Here is a 14,298-nt window from a genome sequence, read left to right as displayed (position 1 = left end):
GTCTGCTAGTGAACCCCTCTAGGGAATTTTTCAATTCAATTATTTTATTTTTCATATCCAGAATTTCTGCTTGGTTCTTTTTTATAGTTTCTATGTTTGTAGATACTCTCAAGTGTTCTCTTTATTTCTATTCTCTGAAAAAAAAACATAAGACTGCATTATTTCTTTCTTAAATATTGGATAGAATTTATTGGTAAAGCCATCTGAAAACTTCCTGTTTACTGTTTTCTATTCATTTCTAATATTCAGCAAATACTTATAGAGTACCTCCTCTGTGCCAGTCATGGTTTTAGAGTCTTTGGGATGCATTAATGAATAACCTGGATAAAAATTTCAGCTTTCATTAGGCTTACATTCTAGTAGCATAGAAAAACAATAAATAAAATGTAATAAACAGGAAATGGTGTAGTGTGTTAGGCAGTAATAAGTGCTATGAAAATAGAGCAGGGTAAGAGAGACCAGGAGCTGGGAGGTAGAATAGGGTGGAGGAGGACAGGTTGAGATTTTACTTAGGATGATCAGGGTAGGCCTTCTTGAGAAGGTGATGGCTGATCTAAGACTTGAAGGAAGTAAGGGAGTAGGCCATGTGGATGTCTGGAGAAGGAGCATTCCATGCAGAGGGAAGAGACAGCCCACAGGGAGAACATCCCTGCTGTGTTTTAGAATGAGTGTGAAGGCACTCTGGTTATTTTAGTAAAGAAATGTTAAGTGCAGATTTACAAAAGCAGTCAGAATAATTGCTGAGATGAATGTTAAGATCCTGCAGCAAGATAAATTTTTCGTTGTATTATGTTCTTTCTTCTATCATGAAAAACACCCCAACATGGGGCCAGCCCCATGGCATAGTGGTTAAGTCTGGCTCACTCTGCTTCTGCAGCCTCTGTTCACAGGTTCAGATCCTTGGTGTGGACATACATCACTCATCAAGCCATGCTGTGGCAGTGACCCACATACAAAATAGAGGAAGACTGGCATAGGTGTTAGCTCAGGGCTTATCTTCCTAAAGCAAAAAAAAAGAAGATTGCCAACAGATGTTAGCTCAGAGTGAATCTTCCTCACCAAAAAACAAAAAACAACCACAACAACAAAAAGAAAACCCCCAACAGCAATATATAATAAATCCATTAAGAAAGTTGCTTCTTCATTTTTAAAATGTGGCTTTGTAAGTACCTTTTCAGAATTATGGTAAATACATATCTCAAAATACAGTGAGTATGTATGCCAAAAATAATTCTTCATTACATGATCATATAATTAAAAACTTAACTACACATTTTAGTTGTATGAGCTAGAGAATTATTTTTTATTCTGTGGGTGCTAAAGGACTAGAAAAAATATGAACATTTGTTGTTATGTAGAATGCAATTTTTTGTAATCATTAAGTAATTGTTGTTTACTAACTGCGACATTTTAGTATATTCTTAAAGAATTATCAACTGTGTAGTGGAATCAGTATTGTTAGGAGTCGAAGACTTGCTTCTATTCTAATTCTTGAAATTCTTTAATGTTAAATTTTGAGGAAGTCATTTTACGTTCTATTTTACTTACTTCTTGGGAGTTTTGTTTGTTTTAAATGGGCTTTGACTAGGTGTATTCTGTTTCTCAAATGTCTGTGCTTTTGTCATTCTGTGATTATCATTATATAATGTTTTCTGATATAGCAATGCACTGCTTTAAATATTTGTCTTATTGAGAACTGTTAAGAAGAAATTAGGGGTTGGCCCCATGGCCAAGTGGTTAAGTTCGCGCGCTCTGCTTTGGCGGCCCAGGGTTTCACTGGTTCGAATCCTGGGCGTGGACATGGCACCGCTCATGAGGCCATGTTGAGGCAGCAACCCACATGCCACAACTAGAAGGACTCACAACTAAAATATATAGCTATGTACTGGGGGGATTCGGAGAGAAAAAGCAGAAAAAAAATAAGAAATTATATTTTAGAAAATACAATTCCTGTTCATGTTTAATGTCCAGCTCCAATCCTGCTTATTTTCTGTATCTTTTCATGATCACTTTAGAATTAATGCTTCTTCACCTGGGCTACTATTGCACTTTATGCATATTTCTATTATCTATCACTTTTCATAATATGTTATTGTTACCTATTTATTTATCTATCCATGAGTTGTATCCCCAGAACTCTAGAACGTATTGTACACATTTGGTGTTCAGACCTTTTTTCAGTTGAATTCTTATGTCTGTTTATTTAAATTCTGATAGTTAATTCCTAATAGTTCATACGGCAGAAATTAAAATTGTGCTCAATAACATTACCACTTGAAAGGCAATATTCCATATAATGAATGTTTCTCCTGGTTGAAAACTCCTATTTCAGGTGTTTAACAAGATTTGATTTGGTTTTGGTCTAACTTTTATATGCATGGCATAAATGCTTATTTGCATGACTCAAGTAGGTAGATTTAAGAAGTAGTTATCTTGTCACTGATTATGAAATCACTAAAGTGGATGATTATTACTGATTACCTCCTACTTGTTCCTTTGCATTTTGGATCAAAGGCACAAATTTCATAAAGATTAAGTACTCTAAGAAATATTCATGAGTATGTTTTATGTAGTGATGTAATTTTCAGCAGGCATTCATAGCCATTTACTAGATTATGTGTCCTGAAGTATAATGAATCGGCATAGGATCCGTGTTTTGTTTACATTTTCAAATTCTTTTCAGCTGTCCCTAATCCTTATTTCTCTCCTTCATTTAAGAAATTTTTTTGAAGAAGCATATTGATTCATTTATTCAACAGCTATATATTTAATATCTACTATGTGACAAGTACAGAGTTAGACGTTATTATGTTTAGATTGTAAGTGAACAAGATAAATAAGGTCTCTCTGCCGTCAGAATTAAGAAATAAACAAACATTTGCTTCTTTAGCCAGCACTTACTGGTTGCCTCCAATATGCTGCACACAAAGTCTGTACCCTCTTGTAGCTTACATTATAATGGAGGAATGAAACACACAGGGAGGGCGAACATAGCTTGGTCAAGGATGGCCTTTCTGAGAAAGTGTTGTCTGAGCCAAGATCTGAAGGCTAAGAAGGAACCAAAGAGAAAGACTAATTGAGGCCAAACAGCAATTACCAATGATAGATGATGAGAATGAACTCATTATGTTTGATCCACATTGATTTGTACTTTTTGAGATGAGAAGATTGAGTTTATTGTTATTTCAATTTTTTCAATTAATTATTAAGTGAGGGCATCATTTGGGAAGTTTTGTGGGAAGAGATGGACAGCAAAGAGGGGACAATTTGAGGAGAGGAAAATTTGAGAAAAGAGGTCACTATGAGATAGTCACTTCAGAGAGAAGGGAATATACAAACCAGGGAAGTGCAGTAGGATTGCTAAGCAGTGTTGAGGGTCTCCTTGTTGGGTTTTTTAAATCTGAGTTCATAATAGTTTATATCATTGTGAAATTTCACTTGTACATTATTTCTTGTCTGTCACCACATAGGTGCTCCCCTTTACTCCTTGTGCCTTCCCCCTACCTCCTTTCCCTTGGTAACCATTGAAATGTTTTCTTTGTCCATGTGCTTGTTTATATTCCACATATGAGTGAAATCATCTGACGTTCGTCTTTCTCAGTCTGGCTTATCTCGCTAACCATAATTCCCTCCAGGTCCATTCATGTTGTTGCAAATGGGATGAATTTGTCTTTTTTTCTGGCTGAGTAGTATTCCATTGTGTATGTATACCACATTTTCTTTATCTAATCATCAGTCGATGGGCACTTGGATAGTTTCCATGTCTTGGCTATTTTGAATAGTGTTGTAATGAACATAGGAGTACATATGTTACTTTGGATTGCCGATTTCAAACTGTTTGGGTAGATACCCAGTAGTGGGGTAGCTGGGTCATAAGGTAGTTCTATTTTTCAGTTTTTTGAGGAATCTCCATACTGTTTTCCATAGTAGCTCCACTAGTTTGCACTCCCACCAGCAGCGTGTGAGGGTTCCCTTTTCTCCACACCCTCTCCAACATTTGTTATTTTTAGTCATAGTGATTATAGTCATTTTAACAGGTATAAGGTGGTATCTTAGTGTAGTTTTGATTTGCATTTCCCTGATGATTAGTGATGTTGAACATCTTTTCATGTGCTTATTGGCCATCTGTATATCTTCTTTGGAAAAATGTCTGTTCATATCCTCTGCCCATTTTTTAATTGGGCTGTTTGGTTTTTTGTTGTTCAGTTGTGTGAGTTCCTTATATATTATGGAGATTAACCCCTTATCAGATATATGATTTGCAAAACTTTTCTCTCAATTGATGGGTTGTCTTTTGGTTTTGATCCTAGGTTCTTTTGCCTTGCAGAAGCTCTTTAGTCTGATGAACTCCCACTTGTTTATTTTTTCTTTTATTTCTCTTGTCTGAGAAGACATGGTATTCGAAAAGATCCTTTTCAGTGTTAAAACATATACTGCCTATATTATCTTCCAGAAGTTTTATGGTTTCAGGACTTATCTTCAAGTCTTTGATCCATTTTGAGTTTATTTTTGTGTATGGAGTGAGATAATGGTCTACTTTCGTACTTTTGCATGTGGCTGTCCAGTTTTCCCAATACCATTTATTGAAGAGACTGCCTTTTCTCCATTGTATGCTCTTGGCACCTTTGTCGAAGATTAGCTGTCCGTATATGTGCAGTTTTATTTCTGGGCTTTCAGTTCTGTTCCACTGATCTGTGTGCCTGTTTTTGAACCAGTTGCATGCTGTTTTGAAATCACTATGGCTTTGTAGTACTTTTCTTTTTTTTTAAAGTTTGGCACCTGATCTAACAACAGTCCCCAATCTTTTTTTTCCCCACCTTTTTCTCCCCAAATCAGCCCAGTACATAGTTACATATTTTAGTTTTGGGTCCTTCTAGTTGTGGCATGTGGGACGCCACCTCAGCATGGCCTGGTGAGTGGTTCCATGTCTGCGTCTAGGATACAAGCTGGTGAAACCCTGGGCCGCTGAAGGAGAGTTTGCAAACTTAACCACTCGGCCACTGGGCCGGCCCCTGTAGTACGTTTTGGAGTCAGGGATTGTGATGCCTCCAGCTTTCTTCTTTTTTCTCGGTAGTGCTTTAGCAATTCGGGGTCTTTGGTTGCCCCATATGAATTTTAGGATTCTTTGTTCTATTTCTGTGAAGAATGTCATTGGGATTCTGATTGGGATTGCATTGAATCTGTAGATTGCTTTGGGTAGTATGGACATTTTAACTATGTTTATTCTTCCAATCCATGAGCAAGGAATCTCTTTCCATCTCTTTATGTCATTATCTATTTCTTTCAATAATGTCTTACAGTTTTCATTGTATAAGTCTTTCGCCTCCTCAGTTAAATTTATTCCTAGGTACTTTATTCTTTTTTTTGTGATTGTAAATGGTATTGTATTCTTGAGTTCTCTTTCTGTAAGTTCATTATTAGAGTACAGAAATGCAGCTGATTTTTGTAAGTTGATTTTGTACCCTGCCACTTTACTGTAGTTGTTAATTATTTCTAATAGTTTTCTGATGGATTCTTTAGGGTTTTCTATATATAAGATCATGTTGTCTGCAAACGGTGAGAGTTTCACTTTTTCATTCCCTATTTGGATTCCTTTTATACCTTTCTCTTGCCTAATTGCTCTGACCAAAACCTCCAGTACTATGTTGAATAAGAGTGGAGATAGTGGGCACCCTTGTCTTGTTCCTGTTCTTAGAGGGATGGTGTTCAGTTTTTCCCCATTGAATATGATGTTGGCTGTGGGTTTGTCATATATGGCCTTTATTATGTTGAGGTAATTTCCTTCTATCCCCATTTTGTTAAGAGTTTTTATCATAAATGGCTGTTGGATCTTGTCAAATGCTCTCTATGCATCTATTGATATGATCATGTGGTTTTGATTCCTCATTTTGCTAACGTGGTGTATCACATTGATTGATTTGCAGATCTTGAACCGTCCTTGTGTCCCTGGAATAAATCCTACTTGATCATGATGTATGATCTTTTTGATGTATTGCTGTATTCAGGTTGCCAATATTTTGTTGAGGGTTTTTGCATCTATGTTCATCAGTGATACTGGCCTGTAGTTTTCGTTTTTTGTCTTGTCCTTGCCAGGCTTTGGTATCAGAGTGATTTTGGCCTCGTAGAATGTGTTAGGAAGCGTTCCATCCTCCCTAATTTTTTGGAATGGCTTGAGAAGGCTAGGTATTAAGTCCTCTCTGAGAGTTTGGTAGAATTCCCCAGGGAAGCCGTCTGGGCTGCTTTTGATTACTGTCTCAATCTCTTTACTTGTGAATGGTCTATTTTGATTCTGTATTTCTTCTTGATTCAGCTTTGGGAGGATGTAATAGTCCAAGAATTTATCCATTTCCTCTGGATTGTCCATTTTGTTGGCATATAGTTTTTCATAGTATTCTCTTATAATCCATTGTATTTCTGTGATATCCATTGTTACTTCTCCTTTTTCATTTCTAATTTTATTTATCTGAGCTTTCTCTCTTTTTTTCTTTGTAAGTCTGGCTAGGGGTTTGTCAATTTTATTTATCTTCTCAAAGAACCAGCTCTTTGTTTGATTGATTCTTTCTACTGCTTTTTTTGTTTCAATAGCATTTATTTCTGCTCTGATTTTTATTATTTCCCTCCCTCTGCTGACTTTGGGCTTTGTTTGTTCTTCTTTTTCTAATTCAATTAGGTGTAGTTTGAGATTGCTTATTTGGTTTTTTTCTTGTTTGTTAAGGTTAGCCTGTATTGTGATGGATTTCCCTCTTAATACGGCTTTTGCTGCATCCCATTTGAGTTGGTATGGTACGTTCCCATTTTCATTTGTCTCCATGTATTTTTTGATTTCTCCTTTAATTTCTTCAATGAGCCATTTGTTGTTCAATAGCATGTTGTTTAGTTTCCACATCTTTGTCCTTTGCTTAGCTTTTTTCTTGTAATTAATTTCTAGATTTATAGCATTGTAATCAGAAAAGATGCTTGTTATTATTTCAATCTTCTTAAATTTATTGAGGCTTGCCTTGTTTCCCAACATATGGTCTATCCTTGAGAATGTTCCATGTAAACTTGAGAAGAATGTGTATTCTGCTGTTTTTGGATGGAGTGTTCTATCTATGTCTATTAAGTCCATCTGGTCTAGCTTTTCATTTAATTCCACTGTTTCCTTGTTGATTTTCTGCCTGGATGATCTGTTCATTGATATGAATGGAGTGTTGAGGTCCCCTACTATTATTGTGTTATTATTAATGTCTTCTTTTAGGTTTGTTAATAAATGCTTTTAGTACTTTGGTGCTCCTGTGTTGGGTGCATAGATATTTATAAGCATTCTTTCTTCTTGATGAAATGTCCCTTTGATCATTGTATACTGCCCCTCTTTGTCTCTCTTTACCTGTCTTATCTTAAAGCTTACTTTGTCTGATATAAGTATAGCAACACCTGCTTTCTTTTGTTTGCCATTAGCTTGGAGTATCCTCTTCCATCCCTTCACTCTGAGCCTTTGTCACTGGAGCTGAGATGCGTTTCCTGGAGGCAGCATATTGTTGGGTCTTGTTCTTTAATCCATCTTGCCACTCTGTGTCTTTTTGTTGGAGAATTCAATCCATTTATGTTTAGGGTGATTATCAATATATGAAGGCTTAATGCTACCATTTTATCACTCATTTTCCAGTTCTCCTGCATTTCCTTTGTTTCTCGTCCTGTATATTTTGGTCTACGAATCGAGTTATGTAGTTTTTTATGTTGTGTTTCTTTATTTTCTCCTTATTTATTATTTGTGTCTCTGTTCTACTTTTTTTGTTTAGTGGTTACCCTGAGGTTTGTATTCAAGATCTCGTGGATAAGATAGTCCCTTTTCTGGTGGCATCTAATTTCCTTAGACTAAAGTGATTCAGTCCCTGTCCTCTTCCCCTCCTAAGTTGTTTTTCTTGCTTCTTATTCCATCTTGTGTTATGAGTTTGTGGTTAAAATGACAAGATTATTTTTGTTTTTGGTGTTTTTCTTCCCTGAGTATTTGCTATCTTGCTCTGATTTTGTCCACCTATTTAACTCCTTACTGCATGCTTTGTAACCCCTTTCTCCTTGTTTTTTTTTTTTTTTGCACGTATGAGGGCCTTCTTGAGGACTTCTTGTGTGTGTGGGGGGGGGGGGGGGCAGTCTTGTGGCTATGAACTCCCTTAACTTATGTTTGTCTGGGAAAGTTTTTATTTCTCCATCATAGCTGAAGGATATTTTCACTGGATAGAGCATCCTTGGCTGAAAGGTTTTGTCCTTCAATGATTTGAATATGTCATTCCAGTCTCTCCTAGTTTGTAAGGTTTCTGCAGAGAAGTCTGCTGAAAGCCTGATGGGAGTTCCTTTGTAGATTATTTTCTTCTGCCTTGCTGCCCTTAGTATTCTTTCTTTATCATTCACTTTTGCCAGTTTCCTTACTGTATGCCTTATAGTAGGTCTTTTTGCATTGACATATTTAGGAGATCTGCTGGCCTCTTCCATGTGAATTTCCTTCCCTAGGTTTGGGAAGTTCTCTGCTATTATTTCTTTGGACATGCTTTCTGTTCCATTCTTCTCCTTCTGGAATACCTATAATTCCTATGTTGCATTTTCTAATTGAGTTGGATATTTCTCAGACTTTCTTCATTTCTTTTTAGTCTTAGTTCTCTCTCCTCCTCTATCTGGAGCATTTCAACATGTCTATCTTCAATTATGCTGATACGCTCCTCTATGGTGTCTGCTTGAGCATTCAGGGAATCCACATTTTGTTTTATTTCTTCCATTCTGTCTTTCATCTCTAATATTTCTGATTCATTCTTCTTTATAGTTTCAATCTCTTTTGTGAAGTAGCTCCTGAACTCATTGAATTGTTTCTGTACATTCTCTTTTACCTTGTTGAGTTTTTTTGATGATCGCTCTTTTGAATTCTTTGTCATTTAGATTACATATTTCTGTGTCCTCAGGACTGATTTCTGGGTACCTGTCATTTTCTCTCTGGCCTGGAGATCTAATATAGTGATTGATATTGCTAGAGGGAGTTCTGTTCTTTTGCATACTGGTGTTATTTGGTCGCAGTTACCGCCTATTGCCACTGAGTAGAGGTCAAGAGCCACATATTCTGAGCCGTCTACTTTCAGCAGAAATCACAGGAGCTCGAACATGCTGAGCGGGTGGCGGGAGGGGTGTTTTCTCCTGCATGCTCTCAGAGTTTTCTCTCTCTGCTGTCCTGGACTGTTGGCTTGATAAGGTCACCCCCTGCAAAAGCTTTCGCCCCTGTAGAAGGCTTCCCTCTAGGCTGAAAGGGCCCTTGGGAGTCCTTGATGTTCCCACGAACGAATGTCCCCTTCCCCATTCCTTCCCTCTTGGAGGCCTCCCGTGGTTCTGGATTGCAGTCTTTAAGGGGAGGGAGTGAAGATTTCTCTTACCTGGTTCCACCTCCTCTGAGGGGGTCTCCAATCTCTCTGGCCTCCATCGTGTGGCTGTGTGGGTCTCTCTGACATTTTTTGTGTTGTGTTTGCGTGTCCTCTGTTGGATTATGTATTTTTTGTTGTTGTTGTATATTGGAGGGGGAAGATTTCTGAGAGAGCTCACTCTGCCATGATCATGACATCACTCCTATCCTTGTCAGTTTTTTAATCCTGAATTTGAAGTGAAACTAGTCAATGTGGTTGTGTGGTTTTCTCCAGCTACAGACACAGGTGTGAAGAAGATACATGGTTTAACCAGAGTTGTTTTTTTACCCCAGGAGATCATGGTGGAGAAAGAGAGAAACAAGAGTGTTGAGGGAATTTGCAAGGATGTCACAATAATTCAAGCTGTAGAATTTATGCTGGGGAAGGAGAAAAGGAAGAGAGAATCAAGACTGAATAGAGTTGATGGAAGTAAAGAAAGTGAGGAATCAATGGATTAGTGGTATTTGAGGTTGAAAGTTGTAGTCAGACAAGTGAATTTCGTGGGCTAATATTATTTAATATTAATACATATTTTTAATAGATACGTTTCTGTGTGCATGCGTACACATATAAGCACAATTGCAATAAACTTTTTAACATTGAAAAGAGTTGTTGTTTAGCATGGATCATTGAAAAAATGTTAGAGCCACCAGAACTGCTAAGAGCTCTTTCTTTTCCTTTTTTTTTTTTGTAATTTTATCCAAATGGTTGAATGTAATATAGGGAGAACATAAAAGATTAAAAGTGCTACTTGAAAGTCACGAAACCTGGGATCTCATCTCAGGTTATATATAAAATCTCCTCTTTAAGTCATTTGACCTCATTGGCCATATTTTCCTAATTATTTTAGCACTGTGCCAGGTGCTGGGCATGTAGTAATAACAGATAAAGGTGGATATAGAGGGCTGTTGGAGTACAGAGGTGGGACATCAACCGAAATAGCATGGAGAGTGGTCACATTTCGAGGAAGTGACATCTAAGCTAAGAACTGAAAAATAAGTAGGAGTTAGAGTTTAGCAACAAAACCACAGATAGAGATGGGAGGGAATCATGTGTATTAAGATCCTTAAGAAAAAGAAATAGCCTGAAGGATCCTGAGTGGCTGGATTATAGTGTCTGAGAGAAGTGTTGAGACATGAGGCTAGGAAATTAGGCAAGGGCACTATTTAAAGGACCTGGTAGATTGTGTTAAAGAAATTTCATCCTAAAAGCAGTGTGGGTGGGGGAATCCATTATTGGGTTTTACGTAGAGAAGTGATATAAGATACGATCACTTTAAAATGTGGGATTTGCTTTGATGAAGTTGAAGTTCTTTCTCAGTGGTCTAGTTGTTAAGATTTGGCACTTTCAACACAGTGGCGCAGTTTGTTTCCTGGTCAGGGAACCATACCACCCATCTGTCGTGTGTCATACTGTGGCAGCTGTGTGTTGCTGAAAGCTCTGCCGCCACTATTTCAAATACCAGCAGAGTCACCAAGGTGGACAGGTTTTAGTGAAGCTTCCAGACTAGGACAGACTAGGAAGAAGGACCTGGCCACTCACTTCCAAAAAGTTGGCCTTGAAAACCCTGTGAATAGCTGTGGAGCATTGTCTGATGTAGCACTGGAAGGTGAGAGGGTGGTGCAAAAAGGCCAGGCAGGGTTCCGCTCTGCTGTGCATAGGGTGCTAGGTGTTGTAATCGACTCGTTGGCACTAACAAGAACAAGGTTCATTCTAAAATTCTTTGATTTGTTGTGTTAATACCTGAGTATAAAGCAGTAAAATCAAAATGACTTAAATATATGCCTCTTATTTTAATCTGAAAGGAATTCATAGCAATTAATATGAGACTAAAGTAAACATAGAAATAAAGCCCTGCTTACAAGGCATTATTAAACTCATATTAAACTGTTTGCAAAAAGGATTGAAATTAAAATTTTCTATGACGGAGTACATTTGGTTACTGCTGTATATTTTCCATTATATCAGTGAAAATATTAGATAATTTCCCATGAGTTTGTGTGTGCCATTAAAATGCTCCATCAAATGTGGGTGAAACTGTCTACTTTTTCTCTCCAGTGATTTAAACTTTTGAAATGCTTCCATTAATTGGGAAAACAATCATCTTTGATAACTTTCCTGATCCCTCTGATACTTGGGAAATCACCGAAACAATCAGCAAAGGAACTTATGGGAAAGTCTTTAAAGTGTTGAATAAGAAAAATGGCCAAAAAGCAGCAGTCAAAATTCTGGATCCAATTCATGTAAGTCATTTTGTTTTCATCATGTAATTGACTCTGTTTTTGTCTTTATTAAGTAGTTAAAACGTCTGTAAGTATCTTATCTTGATTTATTTGTCACGATATCAGTTACAATTTGAAGGAAATATTAAAAACCTACTTATTAGATTTTCTTTGTTTATCCGTATGCTTAACATATAGAATAAAGCCCAATAAATTATTGATAAATGAATAAATATATAATGCAAATAAATACATAAATAAATACAACTCTGAACAGCTCAAGAATTGATTTAACATTATTTTAGACTCCAAAAAGTTCTAACAATAGCTTCACGGATCTAGAAATAATCCTAAAATGTCCTCTTTACCAGATCGCCTTTTCTTCGTGCATTTATTTAGGCTTCAGGCAGAATTTCTCTTAAGCCAAACCAGAAATACTTTTTTAATTAAATGTATTTTAGAGAAGAGAAATTAATTTTTAGGTTTGCCTAAATATTTCCAACGCAGAAATGGTTCTCATTTATAATCAGGATGAAGTTCCTTGTTAGGAAGTCAATTTCCTGTTCGGTCCTTATGGCCTCCATTTAAGCCATACCCCAGTGGGATGCCCCTTGGATTTTTTGAAATGGCAGTTGTGATAAGGGAACCCACTGAGCCTTTTCTTTGTCTTTAAGAATAGGAGGAGCTTGATGAAATTCTCCTCCCTGGGAATGAGAGCTGACTGTTTTGGAGCATTTTCAGCTACGGGAGATACGTAGCTCTCCCATAGCACATGGGTGAGCCAGCGTGAGCTCAGTGGTCACATAATCCCCAAATTTCTCTTGAGAGCGACTTCTCCAGTTACTTGACTCTTGCACACGTGATGGGAGCATAGCATGATGGAAATGATGTGGTGTGTGTGGGGAGGACATTAGAGCCCTAAGTCCTTGTTAGAACTCTTCCACTAGCAGTGTAGGACAGTTTGTTACGTGGTCAAACCCATGATGGCTACAGTTTCATATTATTTTGAGTAAAGGAGAAGGAGTGGGGGTAATTTTAAAGGAACAAATTAGATACACTGGAAGGAAAAAATGAGAAACACTATGCAGAGTCTTAATTGATGCTGAATGTCTTCGCATTCCCCTACTGGAAAGTTCTTACCCCTTAAACTGAGAGAAGAGAGCCACAAGTTAAGCTGTACCAAAGTGATTATACGCCTCTCCTCTAGTCTTTAAAGTTAGGGATGGGGGGTTGTGATGGCAAGAGAAAGTATTCCAAGAGGCTCTCAATGTCTGGCCCCCATACTCAGTGTCTGCAAATGGTTCCTGGACCCAATTCCACGGTGTGTGGAGGCCTCCCCATACTAACAAGCAGTTCTCAGATACCAGCAGGGTGTCTGAGCATTCATCTCAGTTCTGATACTGTCTACCTGGAGGTTGAGTCAGATTCCGCCGGTAAAGGCCTCAATCCCACAAGACTGCCCTACACTTTCAAGGCCAGTTGCAAGCCCAGGTTGTCACCTTGCTTCTGATCAACCAGCTACAAACAGGAGATTCTAATGACCTGCCTCCAACTCAGGATGCCAATCACATATTTCTGACCAATTGGCTATAAATCAGAGGTTCTCACGATCTCCTCCTCAGGTTTGATTCATTTGCTAGAACGGTTCACAGAACTCAAGAAAACCTGTTTACTCACTAGATTACTGATTTATTATGAAGGATAGGAATCAACAGCCAGATGAAGAGATAATAAGGCGAGGTCCCAAACAGAGCACCTTTTGTCCTCGTGGAGCTTGGGACCCAGCACAGTGGCACATGTTAAGTGTTCTGGTTCCCCAACATGGAAGCTCTCTAAAGAAGACCAACGAGCTCTCCTTTTTGGGTTTTACAGAGGCTTCATTATGAGGTCGTGAGTGACTAAGTCATTGGCCATTGGCAATTGATTCAACCTCAAGCCCGCCCATCCCCTCCCAGGAAATCAGCAGGTGGAACTGAAAGTTCCAATCCTCTGATCATATGGCTGGTTCTCCTGGCACCTAGTCCTCCCCCTTGATTGGGGTCCAAAATTCACTTTCATTAACATAAGCAAAGACTCATTTCACCATTATGGCCCTGAAATATTTTCAGGAACTGAGGACTAGAAGCCAAATATTGTAACAAAAGATGCTCCCGTTGTGTTGTTCTTATCACTCATGAAATTCTGAGGGTTTGGGGAGCTGTGAACCAGGAACTGTGGATGAAGATGAAATATATCTGAGAAATATATTTTGGTCGTGTGAATGACCAAATATGTATATTTCTTATAAATCACAATATCACAGTATCTCTCTTCCATTCTCCTACTTCTTAATGGAGAAGAAGAAATGGCTTAGGAATACATGTAACCACTATACTTTCATAGTTCACTCATGTTTGGTATACTACTAACCTTATAAATCATGTTTTATTCTATTGCTTTAATGAAACTGATTTCATAACTATAGTATGAAATTTGTTCTTTTCCTCCTTTTCTTCTTGTCATAGTACATATATGTTTTTCTCAGCATTATTTATTTACTCTTCATTCATCATGTCACAAGTCAAATAAAAAAGATTTATGACCAAGAGATTGTAATCTTAATAAAATAAATTTAAATTCATCTGAGTATTTTACAGAGTGGCTTTTTTTTTTAATTA

At 37.6% G+C, this 14,298-nt stretch overlaps 1 protein-coding gene across 1 annotated transcript in view; it reads left to right on the top strand.

The window, feature by feature from the left end:
* MYO3A (myosin IIIA) overlaps positions 1 to 14,298 on the top strand; it is a 218,365-nt gene that overhangs the window by 10,193 nt on the left and 193,874 nt on the right. The window contains exon 3 of the mRNA XM_046678079.1: positions 11,478 to 11,662. Coding sequence (XP_046534035.1) covers positions 11,495 to 11,662 — 168 coding nt within the window. The 5' untranslated portion in view covers positions 11,478 to 11,494. The remainder of the gene's footprint in view (positions 1 to 11,477; positions 11,663 to 14,298) is intronic.

Source organism: Equus quagga, chromosome 12 (assembly GCF_021613505.1).
Source record: "Equus quagga isolate Etosha38 chromosome 12, UCLA_HA_Equagga_1.0, whole genome shotgun sequence".
In the NCBI taxonomy this organism is placed as follows: domain Eukaryota; kingdom Metazoa; phylum Chordata; class Mammalia; order Perissodactyla; family Equidae; genus Equus; species Equus quagga.
This window is presented reverse-complemented; position numbering and strand designations above follow the sequence as displayed.